We start from the raw sequence: 23,181 nt of genomic DNA, 5'->3' as shown, positions 1-23,181 counted from the left end.
GTGTGTGCGTGTGCGTGTGTGTGTGTGTGCGTGTGCGTGTGCGTGTGCGTGTGTGTGTGTGTGTGTGTGTGTGGATGTGTTGGGGGTAGAGTAAAGTAGAGGGGCATAATTCAATAAGTCTTCTTTTTTGACTTTGAAAAAATTAAGTTAGGTTAAAATGGAGGGATTATTGCTTGTACAAGTCTGGCCTAGGCGTCTCACAACAGACAAATCAAGATTTGAGAAAACATCTCAAAGCAGGAGAGGTAATAAAGGAGAGTGGGAAAAAAAGGGATTTTGAAAGCTTTACTTCTCTGAATTAGAACAACTGCCCCTGGATCCAATCTCTTGTGTCTCCCCTTTCCACTCTTTCAATGCAATTTTAAAACAATTCTAAAGGAAATTGGTGGAGAGGCTGAAAAGCTTTCTTTGCTTCTTTCTCTGTTTTTTTGGAGCAGAGGAGCATTGGAACTGTGAGAGGCCTTCAAACGGGCATTCCTCGAGTCGCCAGGAAAGAAGCCTAATGATCCCTCAATAAAGCGAGAAATGTCTAATTCGACCAAATTGCCAAAAGTATGTGGACACCCCTTCAAATTAGTTAATTCGGGCCTTTCAGCCACACCCGTTGCTGCCAGGTGTATAATATCGAGCACACAGACATGCAATCTCCATAGACAAACATTGGCAGTAGAATGGTCTTACTGAAGAGCTCAGTGACTTTCAACGTGGCACTGTGATAGGATGTCACCTTTCCAACAAGTCAGTTGGTCAAATTTCTGCCCTGCTAGAGCTGCCCCGGTCAATAGGTAAGTGCTGTTTTTGTGAAGTGGAAACGTCTAATAGCAACAAAGTCTCAGATGCGAAGCGGTAGGCCATACAAGCTCACAGAACGGGGCAGCCGAGTGCTGATTCGCGTAATGCGTCTGTTCTCGGTTGCAACACTCACTACCAAGTCCCAAACAGCCTCTGGAAGCAACTTCAGCACAATAACTGTTTGTGGGGGCTTCATGAAATGGGTTTCCATGGCCGAGATCACCATGCACAATGCCAAATGTCGTCTGGAGTGGTGTAAAGCTTGCCGCTATTGGACTCTGGACCAGTGGAAATGCGTTCTATGGAGTGATGAATCACACTTCACCATCTGGCAGTCCGACGGACACATCTGGGTTTGGGGGATGCCAGGAGAACACTACCTGCCCGAATAAATAGCACCAACTGTAAAGTTTGGTGGAGAAGGAATAATGGCCTGGGGCTGTTTTTCATGGTTCGTGCTAGGCCCCTAAGTTTGTGAAAGGAAATCTTAACGCTACTGCATACAATGACATTCTAAGCGATTCTGTTCTTCCAACTTTGTGGCAACAGTTTTCTGTTTCAGCATGACAATGACCCTGTGCACAAAGAAAGGTCATAAATGTTTTGTCGAGATCAGTGTGAAAGAACCTGACTGGCCTGCACAGAGCCCTGACATCAACCCCATCGCATACCTCTGTGATGAATTAGAACGCCGACTGTGAGCCAGGCCTAATCACACAACATCAGTGCTCGACCACATTAATGATCTTGTGACTGAATGGAAGCAAGTCCTCACAGCAATGATCCAACATCTAGTGGAAAGCCTTCCCAGAAGAGTGGAGGCAGTTATGGCAGCAAAATGGAGACAAACTCCATATTAATGCCCATGATTTTGGAATGAAATGTTTGACGAGCAGGTGTCCACATACTTTTGGTCACGTACTGTAGTATGAGCGCACCAAATTAACCAAGTGTGTGTGTGTGTGTGTGTGTTTGTGTGTGTGTGTGTGTGTTTGTGTGTGTGTGTGCGTGTGTTTGTGTGTTTGTGTGTGTGTGTGTGTGTGTGTGTGTGTGTGTGTGTGTGTGTGTGTGTGTGTGTGTGTGTGTGTGTGTGTGTGTGTGTGTGTGTGTGTGTGTGTGTGTGTGTGTTTCTAACCACCCTGGTAGGTGGACCCCCGAAATGTTCAACCCTCACTATCTTCCCCTTTTTCCCTCCTTCACACACAGGACAACCATCTAACTTCAAGCTCACTGTCAGCTTCCAAACAAAGCCCATTCTATTCTGCGGGTTGGGGAGAAATCTCCAGCCAAGGATATGTAGCCTAGCCATGAACTGTGCTGTGTGGTGGTACTGCAAGGCTAAGGGCTGTGCTGTGTGGTGGTACTGCAAGGCTAAGGGCTGTGCTGTGTGGTGGTACTGCAAGGCTATGGGCTGTGCTGTATGGTGGTACTGCAAGGCTAAGGGCTGTGCTGTGTGGTGGTACTGCAAGGCTATGGGCTGTGCTGTATGGTGGTACTGCAAGGCTAAGGGCTGTGCTGTATGGTGGTACTGCAAGGCTAAGGGCTGTGCTGTGTGGTGGTACTGCAAGGCTAAGGGCTGTTCTGTGTGGTGGTACTGCAAGGCTAAGGGCTGTGCTGTGTGGTGGTACTGCAAGGCTATGGGCTGTGCTGTATGGTGGTACTGCAAGGCTAAGGGCTGTGCTGTATGGTGGTACTGCAAGGCTAATGGCTGTGCTGTGTGGTGGTACTGCAAGGCTAAGGGCTGTGCTGTGTGGTGGTACTGCAGCTCCACTGCTCCTGAATAGATAAAAGTGATTAAAGCACTCCTGATTATCCCTGACCAATATGTAATGGATTTACAGCCCTTTCAATTAGGCCGTATTTGCTAGCCACTCATTATTTGGGCTTTGGTTAGGTAATCAGGGGGGCAGAGGCTTTGGGCAACGCAGCCACAGGGAGTGGGGGGCACCTGACCCTCTTAAATGAGAGGATCAGGATCATCCTGGGGTTCTGACCTGCCCTGGCTCACTACCTTCCTCCCTCATTCTTCTTCTCCATTCATACATCCCTCCTTCATCCTATCACTCTGTCCATCCTAACTATGCCACGTGGTCAGCAGGCACCAGCTTGTGTGTCCCGTCCACCTCTCTGCCTGAAATCAGACCTCCCGGTTAAAAATCAATACAGACCGCCGTTCTGATAATGTTCTGACATCAGAGAGGGCGGTGGGACATGACAACCCACCGCACACACACACACTCCCTTCTCTTGGACCATGCTGCCTGGCTAGCTTTATCACCTCAGTGCACACAAACACTGTTCAGTGACTCCTGACTCTACAGTGGCTTGACAGGGACCCTCGCTAATAATAAACACAAGCACACACACACACACACACACACACACACACAGATATTAATTTCTAAAACTATCCACAGAATGAATGTGTCCTCTGAATATTTAATCCAAGGCGTAGTGTCACTCTTTGCCTACTGAAGTGAATGAGCCGTTGTCAGATGTTGTCTGATTTAAGTGTTCGGCAAAGAGAGAGAGAGTGAGGCAAACAAACAAGCTTCTCTGTGTTTTGGCGAGAAGCCAGCTTAACATGCAACCTCTCAACCTCAAACAACGGACAGAATATAGGCTTTACTTAGCCGGACAAACTTCTCTCTTGGAGGAGAGCCCAAGCACTTCCCCAGTGTTTCCGCAGATCATGTATGTAGACATTTGCGCAATCTTGAACAAACTTTTTCTGGCTGGTGCTCGCATTGCCTTCATTGTTTGTTTTTATAACAAATAATAACGTTGGACATGTGTGCATTCCTATCAAAGTAAGTGCCTTATTTTCTGTATATTGTTGTCATTTCTACTGTACAGTAGCATACAGTATGTATGTATATATGATGTATCTATGTATGGAGCATAATGTATTTACAGTTTTATTCACATGTTTTCAAATACTGGTGACAAATAATGCATTCCGATTATTGCATAGATTGTAATGTGTATAAAATACTTTTTTGAGGGTTGTACTGATTATGATGCGCTATTCTGTTTGCCAGCTATGTGTGGCACCATGTTGACATTATACAATGCAATCTGGGTGTCACGTAAACGTCTGTCAGACCAAAGATGTTATAACTTCTTTGGGATAGGGGGCAGTATTTTCAAGTCCAGGTGAAAAGTGTGCCCAAAGTAAACTGCCTGCTACTCAGGCCCAGAAGCTAGGATATGCATATTATTAGTAGATTTGGATAGAAACCACTCTGAAGTTTCTGAAACTGTTTGAATGATGTCTGGGAGTATAACAGAACTTATTTGGCAGGCGAAACCCGAGGACAAACCATCTAGGGAAACATTTTTTTGAGGTCACTCTCTTTTCAATTAGTTTTCAATGGGAATCTAGAATTTTAAGGCCCTTGCTTGCAGTTCCAATCGCTTCCACTAGATGTCAACAGTCTTTAGAAATGTTTTTCCTTTGAGAAATGAAGTAGCCCTGTTCAGAACGAGGGTCGAGTGAAGTGTGCTGTTTGTTAGAGGCGCGTGACCTGAAAGCACGCTCCACTTTGTTTTCCTCCGGTATTGAACATAGTTTATCCCGTCTTAAATTTTATCGATTATTTACGTTAAAGAATACCTAAAGTTGTATTAGGGAAGTTGTTTGAAATGTTTGGACAAAGATTACAGGTAACGTCTGCGATATTTTGTAGTCATGTTGTGCGAGTTGGAACTGGTGTTTTTCTGGATCAAACGCGCCAAATAAATGGACATTTTGGATATATAACGACGGAATTAATCAAACCATTTGTGATGTTTATGGGACATATTGGAGTGCCAACAGAAGAAGCTCGTCAAAGGTAAGGCATGAATTACATCTTTATTTCTGAGTTTCGTGTCGCGCCTGGCGGGTTGAAATATGATTGTCTGTGTTTGTTTGAGGGGGTGCTATCCTCAGATAATAGCATGGTTTGCTTTCACCGTAAAGCCTTTTTGAAATCTGACACATTGTCTGGATTAACAACGAATGTTGCTTTAATTTGGTGTATTGCATGTGTGATTTCATGAAAGTTTAATATTTATAGTAATTTAATTTGAATTTGGCACTCTGCCATTTCACCGGATGTTGGTCAGGTGGGACGGTAGAGTCCCATCTAGCCTAGAGAGGATATTGAGGTGAAGGAATGGTTCACTCATCTTTCGAGTAAACTTCCGTAAGTGAATGAAGGGAAATGAATGATCGTAGACGACACACCCCCTTCAACATGCATACTGCAAACAGACTAAACTTATCTTGTCTCCTCTTCTTATCTTTGGCTGATGCGAAAAAACAAACGTGGTGGCGCGCACAAATGTCGGATTAGTTTCGATTTTTAACAAGTGTTTTACTCAATTATTTCGATCAATGGAGAGACCACCCGTGATGTGATGAATTGTAAATAGTAATTGCTATTAGCTCATTCATATTGTGGTTTCGGTCAGCCAAGAGTTAGCTAAATATGACTGCTTGTGTTATGTCAGTCTTTTGTCAGTTAGAGCTAGGACTGATGTAGGCTACATTTTCCGGTTTGGATGATGTTTGTGCAAAATGTTTATGTGAAAAAACAGTGTAGCTGTCAGTGTAGAATAAACACAGAGCCAGTATTGTATTGAAAGGCAATGTGATGTGCAGTATGTGCCAAACCAGTGGACAGGGCTGCTGATGTTACACTAGCTAGGCGTCAGCACTACCTCCACATCTCAGAGGCTCTTCAGCAGAGCAAACTAGCTTTGTCTGATTGAATTGACCCGGTCACTCTGGACCAATGACAGGTGAGTGACAGGCGAGCGTGACAAGTCAGTGACAGGTGTGTATGTGTGCGTTTGTGTACGTGTACATGTACATGTGTGTACACTTGTGTATATGTGTGTCACAGGAGCTTGCTGACGGCAGCACGGCTCATAATAATGGCCGGAACGGACTTTATGGAATGGCACCAAAACACATAGAAATCACGTATGTGATGTATTTGATACCATTCCACATATTCTGCTCCAGTCATTACCACGAGCCTGTCCTACCCAATTAAAGTGCATCAAACCTCCTGTGATGTGTGTCCACTAGGGCTGTGACGATATCGCATTTTTTTTCCCCATGGCAAAAATAAAAACAAGAAGCAGACCAAAGTCTTTGGTCCTTTAGAAACCTGCTGTATGTAAAATATTGTGTGCTACAGCTTGGAAAATAAATACATGTGACTCTGGATGACAACAGGATGTTTGTTTCCAACATTAGGGCTGTTTTCCTAAAGAAGTTCAATATTTCCTTGCCAAAATACTAACGAGTATCGCGATACTGGTATTGTTCCAGCTAGGGCTGTTACGGGTGTTCGTATTACCGCCACACCGGCAGTCACGAGTCATGACCGCAGGCAAATTCCATGTGACCGTTTAGTCATGTTAATTAGCCTTCTACAATCTCTGATGCTGCTGATGGTCATTAGAAGCCTACCAAACTTGCAACTGCCTGGTCCCTCTAATCACTCTGATATCAATGCAAATGTAATTCAAAATCAAATCAAACACTTCAAGAGAGCCCATGAGCTTATGTTGCACAACAATTCTGTAGGCTATGCAATTGCATGAGAAAACAGAGTTTTGAGGGCCTCTAATAAAAAGAGGAGGATCCCATCAGCTTTCTATAGGCTAGGCCTACAATATTTATTTCTCAACTTTCCTAATATTAAGCACATTGCATCACTTTACTATCTGGCTGGCATGAAAATAAACCAAGGGAAAAGCGTCCTCCATTCGCTATTTAAGTGCATAGGTTACATGTATTTTTTCCCGCTGCCCCTGCTCTGAGACAGGTGCATGATAATGGTCCACTCTAAATCAAAACTAATTTCACGCATATATTATTTAGTTTATGTAAAGACAAAGTTAAATCAAGAATACTCTGATGAGTGACAATATTAGCCTATCACTTGTGAATGATATATTATAATTTGTGAATGATGCCCAGCTTGTGTGCAGTAAGGCAAGAAACAGCGCATGCCTTTTTTTGGTGACTTTTTCAAATCATAGTCCATACACCTCATGAAGCTTAGCCCATAGGCCTATATGTTTTAATAAGGTTTGTATCACACCTCATGAAGCTTAGCCCATAGGCCTATATGTTTTCATAAGGTTTGTATCACACCTCATGAAGCCTAGCCCATAGGCCTATATGTTTTAATAAGGTTTGTTTCGCTAAGGCTTGTATCACAACTAAAGTAACAAATAACTTCTTAAAATGAAACACATTCATCCGCTTTACAACCGGTGTAGAGCCTAACTGGCATACATAGGTGGCGCGTGAGTTTCAAGTTTGGGGATGATTTCACTGTAAAAATACACCTTTATAATAAAACATTACAATAATTGCATATGTGATACATTTTGAGAATGTTTTGCCGCTAATTGATTGTATCTTGGAATACTCGTGCTTATAGCCTACTGCTGTGTGTGCATTGCTGCGCTTATAATGTAAACAAATAACCTAATAGTTTATCAACATTTTAAGCTAAACGTTCTTCAGCCTCATTGCTTAAAAAATAAATAAATTGGGAGGCGAGCGGTTGTATTAATTTGGGATCTATCACATCCCACAACTGTCCCAGACTATGTTTGGAATATTTAGTTCTCGCACAGAATAAGGTCAACTTTTGAACTATGGGGGAAGTAGATTGACATAGGCTAGTGCTTTTGCTGTTCGTTAGGCCTACTCATCTTATTGGCTGACGAAATGTAATTGAGGACAGTTCTTCTAACATCTTCCATATGCACCTCGGAATTCAATAACAAGGATGTGAGCAGGTGCATCCCCGATGTGTCTGTCTTCACTTATAGCCTACTTCGGAGCTGAGATAGACGCGTGTGAGAAGAAGCCGATCACATGACAGACATTGGCTAATAAGAATTGAGATATCTGAGAGAGCCATGTGAGTGAGAGGTGCTTCGGAACACACAGCCAGGAGAAGGGAATTATAATTATCATGTACAGCCCAAGGGCACAGCGGCCAATGGCCGTAAAAGGCGTGTATTTTTTTAGGGAGCATCACTGCCGTTGGGAAATTCGAGATATTATCAAGTGTCAAATTGTGAATGAGAGACTGATGAAGTGTGTGCAGGCTGAGCAAGAAATAAAGCAGAGCTCCTGCCTTTCATGCAACTTTTTTCAAATCATCATTAGAGTCGCATCATGCAGCCTTGGAATGTATTAAAAATAAAAACATATCGTCCAATGTTTGTATCACAACTAAAGTTGCATAAATAACTATAAATTAAGCATATAGGAGGACGTGTTTCTTTGAATAGCCGTATGCGTACTCCCTCAGAAATCGTTTGGAGAAAACATCCTTTCTATTTTATTCAGCTATGTTCAATTGTATTCTTCATACTATAAAATAATATAAAATAATGCCACGGAATTTTAAGAAAATCTTGTCTGCTAAATGAACTAGTGTAGCCCACAGCCATATGGCATAGACAGATCAGAGAATGCTATTCTGTTCTTCTGCAATAAACTACATTTTCTTTATATCATGCTTCTTTCGACCTGTCTTAAATAAATAATGGATTTATTGTGATGGTGTATTTTAAATAGATTTATTCAAATTTGTCAAACGTAGATGTTCCAAAGGTCTACATCAGTGGCTTGTAGGCTATGCGTGGAAGCCAGGAGATGCTACATTTGTTTATGTTAATTAATGGTCAATTACCGTGAGGCCGACAGTTATTTGCTTGATAATCACCGGCTGACAGATTTCATAACTGCCACAGCCCACAGTTCCGGCCCCAGTGTGCACAGGCTGCTCCACTATGTGGGTACTCACCGTGAGATGCTGGAACAGCCACGCCCTCATGATGTTGGTGGCCACCTTGGGGAAGATGCCGCGCTTCTTCTGCCTCTTCTTCTCCTTGTCCGGGTCATCATCATCACCTGTGCCAGGAGACGCCACGCTGTTCTCTAAACCATCTCCTAGGCAGAAACAAGACACAGGGTTAAATAGCAGCCTAGGACAGAAGATGGACTAATAAGAAGCCCTGGCATTAACACCACAAAGGGTTAGGTAGAACCCTAGAAGCTAAACCTAATATATAAGACGCTAAAGCTAACCCAGTGGGTTATCTAAGTTAGATGGAGGACTATGCCATAGCCTACACAGTAGTAGCCTTCACTAATGCCTGCATAGAAGTAGTGGGATTTAGGCACAGAGGGAGAGGGGTTTGCTTTAGACAGAGAACTAGAGGTGAGTTCTTACACCCAGAACAGTGGAGAGGAATGGATGGGGGTTAATGACAGTGTTTTGGTTGGAAGCAGAAACACTAGGCTCCTGATTCCACTCCAGATTGTTCAATAGGAGGAGAAAAAAGGAGAGAGCGAGGGAAAGAAGGGGAAAAAAACGACAAGGAGGCTTCAAGATTGGGGCTGCAGTACATTAAGTCAATTAAATCCACAGGCTTGACATAATGTCATGCTTTTTTTCTGATCCAAAGGGTCTGGATGGACTGAGAACGGAGTCTTTTGAACACACTCATACACGCAAACAAACCCACAGAAGTTTGTTTGCGAACATTCGGGGGCACCCAATTGAGTAGCTTGTGAATTTAAGTGGGGTGTGCATTGGGTTTGTTCATTGTTGCAGTTTGATGCAGATTAGCATGGCAGGCCAGTAGAAGGGTCGGCTCTCTCTCCCTTTTTTTGTAATTAACTAGTCAAGTCAGTTAAGAACAAATTCTTATTTTACAATGACGGCCTACCTCGGCCAAACCCTCCCTTAACCCGGACGACGCTGGGCCAATTGTGCGCCGCCCTATGGGAATCCCGATCATGGCCAGTTGGGATACAGCCCGGGATCGAACCAGGGCCTGTAGTGATGCCTCTAGCACTGAGATGCAGTGCCTTAGACCGCTGCGCCTCTCGGGAGCCCTCCCTGCATTAATGTCCAATAATGTTTGATTTCGGGAGGAAAACAAGTGCATATCAAGGCAGTCTTTCTCCTTTAAACCAAAATTTCCATCTTTGTGCCCTCGCCTTTTCTGTCTCCTCTCCTCTGGCCATTAATTGTGCATTAGCAAAAATGATTTACTTTTAACAGTCATAGTTATTTTTTCTTGCCCTCGGGCACAAATGCCTTGAAAGCCTTCCTTGAGGGCATCTAAATTATGTATCTGAAAAACTCCTTCACTAACGCTGAGAAGGACCCCGGCATTCTCAAAATTCAGACTTGCATGTCCTCCTGTTTTTGGGGAGGCATCAATCAGGGGCACCTATACAAGCCCTAATTTTGCATAAATATTTGAACTAATAACACTAAAAAGAGAGGAAAGAAAACGGATCCGACTGGCGGCATAGTCAAATGCAAAATAGATGAAGAATACAAGGACATGCAGCATAAAGGTCTGTCTCCCCCTCCTCCTCTCTCTCTCTCTAATTTCCCCTGTCTGTCTGTCTCCCCCTCCTCCTCTCTCTCTCTAATTACCCCTGTCTGTCTGTCTGTCTGTCTGTCTCCCCCTCCTCCTCTCTCTCTCTAATTTCCCCTGTATGTCTGTCTGTCTCCCCCTCCTCCTCTCTCTCTCTAATTTCCCCTGTCTGTCTGTCTGTCTCCCCCTCCTCCTCTCTCTCTCTAATTACCCCTGTCTGTCTGTCTGTCTGTCTGTCTGTCTGTCTGTCTGTCTGTCTGTCTGTCTGTCTGTCTGTCTGTCTGTCTGTCTGTCTGTCTGTCTGTCTGTCTGTCTGTCTCCCCCTCCTCCCCCTCTCTCTCTAATTTCCCCTGTCCGTCTGTCTGTCTGTCTGTCTGTCTGTCTCCCCCTCCTCCTCTCTCTCTCTAATTACCCCTGTCTGTCTGTCTGTCTCCCCCTCCTCCCCCTCTCTCTCTAATTTCCCCTGTCCGTCTGTCTGTCTGTCTGTCTGTCTCTGTCTGTCTGTCTGTCTGTCTGTCTCCCCCTCCTCCTCTCTCTCTCTAATTTCCCCTGTCTGTCTGTCTGTCTGTCTGTCTGTCTGTCTGTCTGTCTCCCCCTCCTTCCCCTCTCTCTCTAATTTCCCCTGTCTGTCTGTCTGTCTGTCTGTCTGTCTGTCTGTCTGTCTGTCTGTCTGTCTGTCTGTCTGTCTGTCTGTCTGTCTGTCTGTCTGTCTCCCCCTCCTCCTCTATCTCTCTAATTTCCCCTGTCTGTCTGTCTGTCTGTCTGTCTGTCTGTCTGTCTGTCTCCTCCTCCTCCTCCTCTCTCTCTAATTTACCCTGTCTGTCTGTCTGTCTGTCTGTCTGTCTGTCTGTCTGTCTGTCTGTCTGTCTGTCTGTCTGTCTGTCTGTCTGTCTGTCTGTCTCCCCCTCCTCCTCGCTCTCCCTAATTTCCCCTGTCTGTCTGTCTGTCTGTCTGTCTGTCTGTCTGTCTGTCTGTCTGTCTGTCTGTGTGTTTGTGCTGTGTTTTCCTTCCACATTATTAGTGTGGGAGCCACACGAAAGAGGGAAACAGAAGAGGCGACTTTGCCCTCCTTCCTTGCTTGGAGATAAAGACGTGGCTGAGCCTTCTGAAGGACATATAGGTATAGGGGACGCGTCCGGCCTGGGAGCGTTGTCATTGTAGAATGGACATTCATTAGCATCAAATGCCATAAATCCCACGCTAAGTACGAATCCTTGTTCAGGAAAGCCTAAAACAATATACTGGGGCTTAGCTGTATCCCCAGCGTGACTGTGTGTGGCTTCCTGAGAAAAGTGACCGAGACGCAGGGACTAGTCTAACTCCTCCAGTGTTGCTTTCCACTTCAATAACAAAACCAGCAACCAGAGTGGACCCTACAGTCCTCTACACTTCACAATGCTGCCTTTTGGGTTAAATAATGTTACACTTTAAGTTGTGTTTTTGTATTTCTAGTTTTTGTAGTTTTTTTCAGAGCTAGTTTCCAAATGAATCTCCTGCTGGGAGTCATCCGGCTCATCCTATAGAGTCACAGTAGCCAAAAGGCTGGCAGATTCATTTTATTGACGTTTCCATTTTCACTGCAATGCGATAGCCTCCCCCTGGCTGGGGCGACCCATGCGTATTTACAGACTGACCTGTCACTTCATTACCCTGCCTGCTCACTCCCTCCTGCCCCGGCCAGCAAGGGTGAAATCAGACTCCCAGGCTTTCAAATCCTCTCTCTCTCTTTCACATGCGCATACATACTGTACGTATGCCTAACGCATACAGTCATGGAGTCTTACACATGAGCTGCTCTTTATGACACACAGGGAAAAAACGTGTAAATATATAGTACATCTGCACAATGTGTACACAGACAACGCACACAGTAACCAGAGAGAATGTGAAGGCTGGCCCAAAGAGGTGGAAATAATCAAAGAAATGATGATTCTGGATGAGAGGAATGAGGAAGCTGAGAGAGAGAGAAAGAAAGAAGAAGAGAAGGGCCCAACTTACACAACCTCATTACATCTAAAGGAGAGCTGGTGATTTACATCCTCCCCCACTCCTTTCTTATGAGCCAGAGAAGGAGTGCTGCAGGGCAAATTGTCCCAAACGCTAATGGCTTCTGACTGTTCCCTGGCAACTCTGGCATTTTAACCTGTGTGGATGTGCACTCTGCAACAAAAAAAAAATGTGGAGAAAAAAAATCATCTGCCCGTGTGACACAGATGGGGGATGGCTATTAGGAGGCGGGCAGAGGGCCTGGGGGAGGTGAGGTGCTGGAGTGTAGCCCCAGGCACTTTTGGAAAAGCAGCCCCCTTGGAGACGGGAAAAGACATCCCCTCTTTCTCTCTCTCTCTCCTCACCACCCCCCCCCCCCCCCCCCCCCCCCCTCTCTCTCATGACTTAAAGTGCTCACAATGGAAGTATGTGCACAGCTAGAGAGAGAGAGAGAGAGAGAGAAGGCTGCAAGGAATGTCCGGATGCGATGAAGAGCGAGCGGCACGCGAGTAAACAAACCAAACACAGAAACAACCATGCAGGCACAGAAAACATTGCGGTCAGATCAAGTCTCTCATCAGCAATGGTCGGGTGTTAAAAATGCATTCAGATATCTCTCAGGGCTGAGATCATTAACGAGCTGGGAAAGGACTGTAAAGATAAATATATTACTACCACCACACATGTTTACTATTATGTATTGATTTGTATCTTACATTTTCTCACTCTTTATGCGATGCGCACTGCAGAGAACACTGGAAAAAGAATTATCATTGAATTATCACAGTGAATTATTGTTTATGTGTCAATTATTATGGGATGGGTTGCCAACCGGCGATTTGACACAAAAATACAATTTCATTCATTCATTAATTTCATTAATTGTTAGTATGAATAAGAAAATCTTATTCAGGGACTGAGTCTCTGATAGCAGGTGTACGCAGTATAATGGGTGTCGTACACTACACTATGTCCTGCAATCTGCTGAAGGCTACAATGACACCATAGAACACTCTTCATGGCTAGAGGGCATTAAGCACTTCAGGGAGCCACTAGGGGCCAGGGCTGAGAACACTATGAAACCACTAGTTACACAGGTTGTGGCCCTATCAATACTACAAGAATGTCCTACCCTACCATTCCAGTCCACCCACACTATACATTACTGAGTAATAACTCAGAAATCCCATTCAAAACCACACATTGTGGGCATCTAAAATAGCGCACACTTATTTGTCCTCAGCGCAACGCTATTATGTATACTCATGCAGATTGCTCCTGATAATGGCTAGATTGGCAGCGTGTATGCTTTGAGAGCCTGACCAGAGGATTTATGCTGCTGGGCTCCGGTGTTTGTTTCAGGGTAATGGAGCATGAGTGTGGAGGCAGTGGCTTACGGAGGCTGTGGTTAAAGTGACTAATTACAACGGAACCCTCCGCCCCCCCTGCAGAGCAACGCTACTCAGGCATGCTCACCCCGACTCGGCCACACCGGGGAGGGAGAGAAGGAGAGGGCAAAGTAGATGTGGGGGACTTATGGTAGAGACAGGGGCTTCCTTGGTTAACAGGCTGGGCCGAGATGGGCAGCTTTTTTGGGCACAGCGCTCGGGCCATTGGAAATAGAGGGACACAGGGGGAACAACAGGGGCACTCTATGCCTCCTTTACCTTGGGTCTCTACAATGCCTGGACCTCCAGCCCCTTCCCTCCCCCCCCCCCATCCTCACAGGCTGGGCCAGAGAGAAAGGAGAGAATAGAAGGCGGGATTTAATGCCTTCCTTTCCCCTTCTTTTTCTCCTCAACTTTTCAGCCGGCATAAGCGACGTTTAGCACATTCAGTCCCCCAAATGGCTGCGAATAAGGGAAGCAGTGGGGGCTCCTCTTTTGTCCAGCCTTTCCCCCTTTTATTTACTCAGGATTTACGCAGGGCCCTCTACAGCACTGGGACCACATGTTCCTGACGCACACACGCACATGCACACGTGGGCACACACGCGCGGGCACACACACGCGCGGGCACACACACACACAGACAGACATACACACACACAGACACACACACAAGCAGCACCTCCATTCACACTCCAGCAGGCAGGGGTATAGTTGGCCCTCTGTCGCTCTGTGCCTGCCCATGGGATTACAGGTTCTCTAGTCCCAACCGCATGCTAGAAATATGCTAACGCCTCAGATAAAAAAAAACATACTCCAAAATGCTAGCAATATGCTAACGCCTCAGATAAAAAAAAACATACTCCAAAATGCTAGCAATATGCTAACGCCTCAGATAAAAAAAACATACTCCAAAATGCTAGCAATATGCTAACGCCTCAGATAAAAAAAACATACTCCAAAATGCTAGCAATATGCTAACGCCTCAGATAAAAAAACATACTCCAAAATGCTAGCAATATGCCAAATCCCTTAAACAAAATGTTTTTTGTTTAGACGCTTCTATCTTCCTGCTCCTATGTAATTGTTTTATATATACTTTAAAAAGCCCTATACACCCCTCTCACTCAGAACCACACTATAGATGAGATGTCTTACTTGGAATTGTTTTAGTTTGTTGGCCACTAAGGCCAGCGATGTTTTCGGGTGATTATTCCCTGATCTCTGCTTAAACAAGCACTAGACCATAAAACAACAACTTAGTAAACACAAAGCACGGTGACAAATTGGGAGCGCCATTCCAGGAGTCATTAACAGCTCTAAAACCTGTCGCAGCAATTACACTCTCTCTCCTCTCACTACCGCTCTCCTCCCTTTCGAACGCCAAAGTCAGGTGTCGCCTCCCTGCCTTTTACCATTTTACCACCGGTGAACACCAGGCCAGAGGAACCATTGCAACCAGAGTGACCTGGGATCAGCTTTCCGCCAGCCTGCATGCACACCTAGAAGAGTAAAGCTCCATCTTAAGGCAGTTGCATCTGGTCTGTGATCTGCGAGTTATGACTGACTGAGTGGGTCCTTGTGCATGAGGAGTAATGTGCAGTTGTCTCTGCAGAAAAACACATAATGAAGTGTTCCCTTAAATGAAGTGGAATACAAGCTTTAATTAGATGTCTTTTCCTTGAATGTGGGAAGACAGACTAGCAGGCTGGAAAACAGGCAAGAGAGCAGGCAAGGCAAGGCTGTTGGGTCGCTCAACTCTTGCACCTTCGCCTCCCTCTCCCCTCTCCGCTCTCCTAGCCCCCTAACCCTGCCGTCAGGCAGATACCTCTCGGTCATTCCAGGAATGCTGCAGATAACTATCGCCTCTCCACAGATACTGGGGCCCTCTCTCTCTCTCTCTCTCTCTAATTCTTCTCTCACAGGCCCAGCTCTTACTCTGGCCCACAGTGCACATCTCTCTGTACTTCAGAAGGTGGGGAAAGGGATGGAGAGGAGGTAAGGTTGGGGCAGGGGAAGGATAAGAGGAGGGAGGGGCAGGGAGGGAGAGGGGGTAAAGAGGGAGTTGGGGGGACTGAGGCCAATTTTTTTAGAGCCAGTGAGGCTCTTTTACTTTTTACTCAAAATAGGGACTAAAAGCAAAACTAGGCATCCTTCCTTCTTTTCCCCCCACTACCACTCTCCTACAGCTTCTCTCCTGGTGCCACAAAGGAGAGTGCACTCTACTTCCTAGTGCCACTGGGGCCTCTGGTTCCAGGCAATAATCATCTGCCAATATGCCTGATGTTCGAGAGAACCGGGCTATGCATATTATCAAAGGCTCTGGGCTGGGGTTAATTACCAGTGTAATTAGGTGTTGTTACAGGTAGCAGGTTCTCTCATTACATCATAAATAGGGCCTTTGAGAGGCTAACAATGGCTCTTGCTCCTGGCCCTCTCTCTGATTGCGACTCTGATTTTTCCAGTAGCCCCGACCAAGATCTCTGCCTCTACTATTCATTAGTTGGTTAATCACTTGGTGCTGATGATTTTAGGAGTCAACAAACCTTGCATTTGTGCCGAGCAAGTCTTTAGGGCCACTTCATCAACAAGTACAGCTGTGTGTAAACGTTTCCTGCAGGATGATCAAGGACTCCTATTTGTTTATGTACCTTAAGGGGGAATGTTTTACAGAAAACTAGCTGGATTCCTTCGGTGTGATAAAAGGTGATTATCTGCACAAAGATATCACTGAATCTATATAAAGAGTACTCATATAACATCCTGTAGTCTCAGCCTGTGACTACAACTTGGGCCTGGGAGGAGTAACGCTACTCTCTCATGGAGACTGTCATCCAGTCGGGGTGGGAAAGGAACATCACTTGGAGAGAAGAAAAAAAACGATCAAACGAAAGGGGATGGAATAAAGATGTGTAGAAGAAGGAGGCAGGCTGTTGCAGATGTCAGGATCCAATTTGCATGAATGGCAAAGGGGACGGGGAGGGGCCCTCCAAACCACCCACCCCACCGCTCCTCTACTCTTTTTTTGGGGGGGGGGGGGACTAAAAGGTTGTCTTGATGCCCATGACTGCCCCTAGATCGCTCCAGAGACAGGGATCAGTGCCTAATGAAGGGCCTTGGGTCTAGACCAAAGATTTCACACTCGCTGCCTCCCTGACAACTCCAACCTTTTCTGTTCCCCCTCAACTTCTCTCTGTCTGCACTGTACACTGCGCCGCTCGCACAACAACGTTGTGAATACTCTCCTCTCTTCCCTCCTCAGCTTTTCCCAAATCAGATTGCTGTAATTGCTCCCAGAGGTTATCTAGGTGCATCCCTCGACTTTTAAAGATCAGATCTTTAGAAGTCTTGCTGCCTTACTCCTCTCTTCCCTTCTCAGCTCTGCTCTGCCCTCCTCTTCTTCCCTCCTCAGCTCTGCTCTGCCCTCCTCTTCTTCCCTTCTCAGCTCTGCTCTGCCCTCCTCTTCTTCCCTTCTCAGCTCTGCTCTGCCCTCCTCTTTTCCCTTCTCAGCTCTGCTCTGCCCCCCTCTTCTTCCGTCCTCAGCTCTGCTCTGCCCTCCTCTTCTTCCCTTCTCAGCTCTGCTCTGCCCTCCTCTTCTTCCCTTCTCAGCTCTGCTCTGCCCTCCTCTTCTTCCCTTCTCAGCTCTGCTCTGCCCTCCTCTTCTTCCCTTCTCAGCTCTGCTCTGCCCTCCTCTTCTTCCCTTCTCAGCTCTGCTCTGCCCTCCTCTTCTTCCCAAAGCTGATCTTGGCACGACGGAGGTATTCTCTCCCTGGTTGGTTAAAATGACATATGTCCTCTCTGCCCCTGTTCAGCTTTGATATCTTTATTACTGTAGCAGAAAACTAAATAACAGGCCATGGTGCCTCACAGCCTCTGAGCTAGGGACTTCATCTCTTCCTAGGGTAGGTCTTGCCCCACCAAGGATGGGTGGCTGGGTGCCCCCCGGAAGCAAAACCGGGTCATGTTCAATTAATTGGAGAGGATGAAAATTAGCAAAGCAAACTGGATCCATTTTCTCCCCCAAAATAGGGGGTCTTGCTGCTCCTTTCAGCTCTGAATAAGACCGTGAACCGAGAGAATAGAGCAGAGAAATGTAAAGAAAACAAAGAAAGGGAGAGAGAGTGGAGAGAGAGAGAAGCAGCTCATCACATGGATGGATTGTTTTGCTAGCTATGGGCTATATGACTTTATTAATCCCTAGTAGAACCATATCAAAGTCTTCTCCAAAAAAACAGCAGGAAAGAAATTGAGTGGAATGAGGGGTTCCCTATTTTGGCAGAGTTTGTGATACAGCAACGCAGATCACTCGCCGTGTTAGAGGCAGCAGGAGGAGGATGAGAGCAACATTACTAGTGATTCTCTACCCCCAATTACACCTCAGACTCAAACAAGCAAATGCAGCTAGTTTGTGTTGGGAGTGCAGGACACCTTGGAGTTATTACTGGCTTGCATGGCCTGCCACACCCCACGGACAATGGCATCAAAGTGCTGGGCTTACAGAGATTGGTGGTGGTGGGGTAAAGAGTGGGGTATGGGTGCGAAAATGAGTTAAAAGATGTATAAATCAACAAGTCAACCATCAGATTGTAGCCTCTACTCTGCAGCCCTCTCATCAGCCGACTGCCGTGACGTTTTCTCTTTCTTCACAAATGTCCTGGAGGCATGGAACAAAGCGAGCAGAACTGATTACTGCGCCGCTGCCCTGCTCTGCCAGTCTAAACTCTGTTTGGCTTCCTAATGAGCTCACTAAAAACCCAATTCATCACCCATAACCCCTTCTCGACCCGCCAAGAAATCCCCCCATTATGGGAGAGGCAGGGGCAGCCGTTTACAGGGCCGAGATACTGGGTGGAGGGGTGATGGGATAGGGGGGAGTTTACAACCCTGGTGTGGATACCCTGGCGCCAAGGGTGTTCCCTCTTCGCCCCCCCCAAAGCGCACTGCCCCCAAACAAGCCCCCCTTAAAACCCAACAGCAGGGGTGTCCCAGGCAGCCACGGTACAGGAATGTCCGGCCCAATGGCTCCAACAGCAGCAGGAATGGTCCTTTCCCGCCCGCTTTCACGCCGGAGATTTCCACTTCAATAACCCCATCTCCCATCCCTGGGAAGACAGGAATTTGGTGGGAATGTGGCTTGGAGGGGAGAGGGGTGAAGTGGAAGGGGAGGAGGGGAAGAGGGGAGAGATAGAGCTTGCCATCGGATGGATGGAGTATGGGCGAAAGGGATATAGTGGGAGAGGAAGGGTAGCTAGCAAGCTAGCCAGGTGGATGACAAACAGCTGAAGAGGAAGGTGATTGTGAATTCCTCCCCAGTTGGACAGGGGTGGAGGGATAGGTAGATTGGAGGAGGAGGGAGAATTGAGGGGAAACTCCAACTCCCACAGTTCCTCATTACATGGAGTCGGAATGATCCTCCTGGCACCTGAGCTGTAACCAAGAGATTACTGAATTGATGAATCCACGCTTTAAAATGCAGCTGTTTTATTCTGCTTTAGTAATTAATTCTTTTTCCAATAGCGTATTGATTAAGCGTAGCCCCTGATAAAGTTCAAACTGAGAGGAATCCCCCCCTGGGCCTCGGCTTGTCCTGCTCAGGAGAGTCAATGAAAACTTCCTCCGGTTCCTCCCTCCTCCACCTGACTCTCCCTCCCTCAATCTGTCTCTCTCTTTTGCACTCTCTCTCTCTCTTTCGGCAGTACAGTTTGCCCTCATAAATTAGTCAGGCCTGTGAGGAGCTCCGTTAGATGATCGCTGCTTTTTTGTCTCCCCTCTTGCTGACTCTCTTCTGTACAGGGCCTTTTGTATGCTACTAACAGACACACACACACATACTGTACCAACACACACACACAGATGAGCATACAATAAGCACCGGTAGATTATGTCTCCACCACAACACACTGATGCACATACACTCACCAGGTAGTTGTGAGGTACATTCCCTCATGCTTTTCGCACTGTATCACTCGTATTCCTTCTCTTACATGGCATAACAGTACACAGAAGAGGAGCATGTCTTTCAGAAAGCTACTCTTCCATTCTTTTCATCCTCCGATCTTCCATACGGCTGTGAGTGAGTGGGTAGTGAGTGGGTAGTGAGTGGGAAGTTAGTGAGTGGGAAGTTAGTGAGTGGGTAGTGAATGGGTAGTGAGTGAGTAGTGAGTGGGTAGTGAGTGAGTAGTTAGTGAGTGGATAGTGAGTGAGTAGTTAGTGAGTGAGTAGTGAGTGGGTAGTGAGTGAGGAGTGAGTGAGTAGTGAGTGGGTAGTGAGTGGGTAGTGAGTGAGTAGTGAGTGAGTAGTGAGTGAGTAGTGAGTGGGTAGTGAGTGGGTAGTGAGTGAGTAGTGAGTGAGTAGTGAGTGGGTAGTGAGTGGGTAGTTAGTGGGTAGAGAGTGGGTAGTGAGTGGGTAGTGAGTGGGTAGTGAGTGAGTAGTGAGTGAGTAGTGAGTGAGGAGTGAGTGAGTAGTGAGTGGGTAGTGAGTGGGTAGTGAGTGGGTAGTGAGTGAGTAGTGAGTGGGTAGTGAGTGGGTAGCGTGTGAGTAGTGAGTGGGTAGTGAGTGGGTAGTGAGTGGGTAGTTAGTGGGTAGAGAGTGGGTAGTGAGTGGGTAGTGAGTGGGTAGTGAGTGAGTAGTGAGTGGGTAGTGAGTGGGTAGTGAGTAGCTGAGATCAACAGAAATACAGTACAGGATTTTGTGCTCAGGGGAGCCAACTAGCAGAGAAATCAGATTCTGCTGTATAACAGAAGGAGCCACTTGTGTCTTGTCAGGACCCCTCACCTTCTCAGGATGCCTCACTCCTTTACAAGTCAACAACCAGCGCCTGGTGTCCTTCATTGGGCCACACAACACATTCATTATCATTTAAGGAGAAGAGGGGTGGTATATGAGGACATAGGAGTCTTCATGTTCTGGTTCTATAGAGGTGAGGAGTTGTATAGGCCTTGGGGCTTCCATGGAACAAAGCCCAAGAGGACAACCGATGTCCTCACAATGTTCACACACTAACAGTAGTGTAGCCAAAATAACCTGATCCTATATACTGTACCTGCCTTGTGGGAACCTTAACAACAAGTCCTCATTGAGACCCACATCAGTGTACCCAGAATGCTCTCAGTGTCCCCATTCAGACAGCATAGTGCTTAGGCAAAATGTGAAATAGTGGAGGGATTAATGAACAGAGAGGGAAAATATAATTGGATGATGTACGCAGTGCTTAATGCATTTACAGAGACTTTTTCCCTTCCTTAACAGGAGTGGCAGAGAGGTTCTGACAGGCCTTCTATTGACTGTCTCTGATCCTGAAGGTAAATTCAGCAGGTCATTTCATTATATCCCAGTCCTGCCACTAATTTAGATTTTAGGGGCTTGACCGTTGATTGCAGTAGATGTTGCCATGGCAAGTTGAGGTTAGGTGAGAGTTTTAAGGCCCAGGGTTGAAATTACTGCCACTCAGTTTCATTGACCTGCCCAAAAGAGTATTCCAAAAGAGTATTCGCATTCCTGGCACATTTTTTTTATTTCTAATTAGGTGGCTGAAACAAGCTGTCTAAAATATGTGGTGAACTGGGGGTAGCAGGTGACAATGTCCAACCAACCATAATTCAATTCTGTTGTTGCTGGTGCTCTGACACGTTTTTTTCCCAGAACATTATAATACAACATTTCTCATTGCCAACAAAACAACATAACCTCCCAAAAAAGCCAGCTATCGCCAGGATGAGCCTTACTCCTCTTTGAGCTTGTAATCGTGATGCCCTGCAAGTTAATATGCAGCCTTAAAATTCCAGCTCTGTGGAGAACCCCCCCAAAAAACAATTCTCCTCTGATGCTATTAATTAACTGTGCTCCATGCCTCTCAGCTTTCTGAAGGCTGGATGCCGTCTCCCTTTGTTTCTACTCTTCTGTTTTTCAGGGCTTCATTATTGACTTTTCAATTTTCCACTCGCATCCACCCCCTCCACCAGTGGTAGCAACACTGAGTGTTTCTGTAGCAGGAGCAGCCGCGGTGCAGTACCTGCCCGACAGTACCCCCAAGCCCACTCACTGAGACACCGGCTGGGGAGCCCTTGGAGCAGGGGCAGCCCACAGCTCATCACCATCCCAGCGCTTACACCCCAGGAGGCCAAAATCAAAGAGAAAGGCCCTTAAAATGTAACCATGGGTAATGAGGGTGCTCCCCTCCTGAAACAATAAGCATATACAGCACTTGAGAGAGAGAAGAGAAGAGAGAGAGAGTAGGAGTGTGGGAGGGAGGAAGAAAGAGAGAAAACTGGAGATATAGGAAGAGCTCAGGCCAAGCTGGATAAGGGTGAATTAGGATTGAACTTCCAAATGCTGAGAGATGTGAGAAAGAGAAGTGAAGAAGAGAGTGAATGTGGGACACAGAAAAAGAGAGAAGGAGAAAAGGGCAAAAGCCCCCAGCCAGTGGTGACGGTAGCCGGGGCCACGCATCCATCCAAGCACGTATCTGTGGTGGTGAAAACAACAAGGAGGTCTGAGGGCCACATGCCTCAGGAGCCAAATGGAGCCAAGGAGAGCACGACTAATTTCTTCCCAACAATGGACCCTGGATGGGCGCCCACACAATGGCAGGTGCTTTGAATAGCAGCAGGACCCTTGCAGCAGAGGGCTTCTCTCCTCTCTCTCTCTCTCTCTCTTTCTGTCTTTGTACCAAGGGCCTCGATGCTGGTTGGCTTGCGTAACCTTTCATTTTCAACTGGGCTTCCTTTTGACTTATAAAGGATGAAAACGATCTCATGGGGGGCCAGAAGAGGAACAGGCAGCGAGGCCTGTGGGGCAGAATCCAGACCAAGTCCTACGCTCTGCTCTCTCTCTTTCTCTCCTACTTGGCCCATGCCTGGGCCCCTTCAGTCTTATTTTCATCTCTCTATCTCTGTTCTTTTTTTTTTGTTACACTTCTCGTTTGTTTTTGTGTGTTGGTATGTTTTTAATAGTTGTGGAGTTTGTTCTCCAGTGGTGCTGGATGGGCTGTACTTCGGGCCATTTAGGGGTAAAGGCAGGGGTAGTCCCCCCCCCCCACCTTAAGAGCATTCTTTCCGGGGTCATAAGGTCAGGCTTCACAGATGTCTACTGCAGACAGTTGTCTAAGGACTGCATCCCAGGGAGTAAGCATTCGTTCCAAACAATGCAGCTTTTCCTCCTCACTTAGGAAATATTTGAAATGTGATTTTCTTCTCTCAATTTGTATTCTTTCTTTTTTTGTAATAATGTGTTTTATTTCCATGGTGGGGTTTTTTGTTTTGATGTAAAATGTAAAGAAAGGACTGGCTATCGCAAGATAGCAATGTTTTCTTCTTTCTTTCATTCTTTGAAACCCTCCCTTCTTCCTTAGCTTCCTCCAATTGTTCTAATGGGGCCTTAGTCATCGTTGCCTGATGGCGGACGGAAAGATGCATTAAAAAAACCTTAGTTTTTTTCTCAAAAACATCGTTGCCAGTGGAGAAAGACAGAAACATGCAAATACTACACAGCACACTGTCATGGTGCGCGCACACACACACACACACACACACACACACACACACACACACACACACACACACACACACACACACACACAAACCCTTGACTAGGC

General features: G+C 46.2%; 1 protein-coding gene across 11 annotated transcripts in view; it reads right to left on the bottom strand.

The window, feature by feature from the left end:
- The window catches only part of LOC110497754 (homeobox protein Meis2), a 111,039-nt gene that overhangs the window by 60,608 nt on the left and 27,250 nt on the right, over positions 1-23,181 (bottom strand). For 10 of the 11 annotated variants that reach the window (XM_036954721.1, XM_036954720.1, XM_036954726.1 and 7 more), the window contains one exon: positions 8,625-8,770. In XM_036954721.1, the coding sequence (XP_036810616.1) occupies positions 8,625-8,770 (146 nt within the window). The remainder of the gene's footprint in view (positions 1-8,624; positions 8,771-23,181) is intronic. The other variant, XM_036954722.1, reaches the window with a different exon arrangement.

This window comes from Oncorhynchus mykiss, chromosome 19, assembly GCF_013265735.2.
Source record: "Oncorhynchus mykiss isolate Arlee chromosome 19, USDA_OmykA_1.1, whole genome shotgun sequence".
In the NCBI taxonomy this organism is placed as follows: domain Eukaryota; kingdom Metazoa; phylum Chordata; class Actinopteri; order Salmoniformes; family Salmonidae; genus Oncorhynchus; species Oncorhynchus mykiss.
Note: the sequence above shows the minus strand (reverse complement) of the source record. Positions and strands in the feature narration are given on the sequence as shown.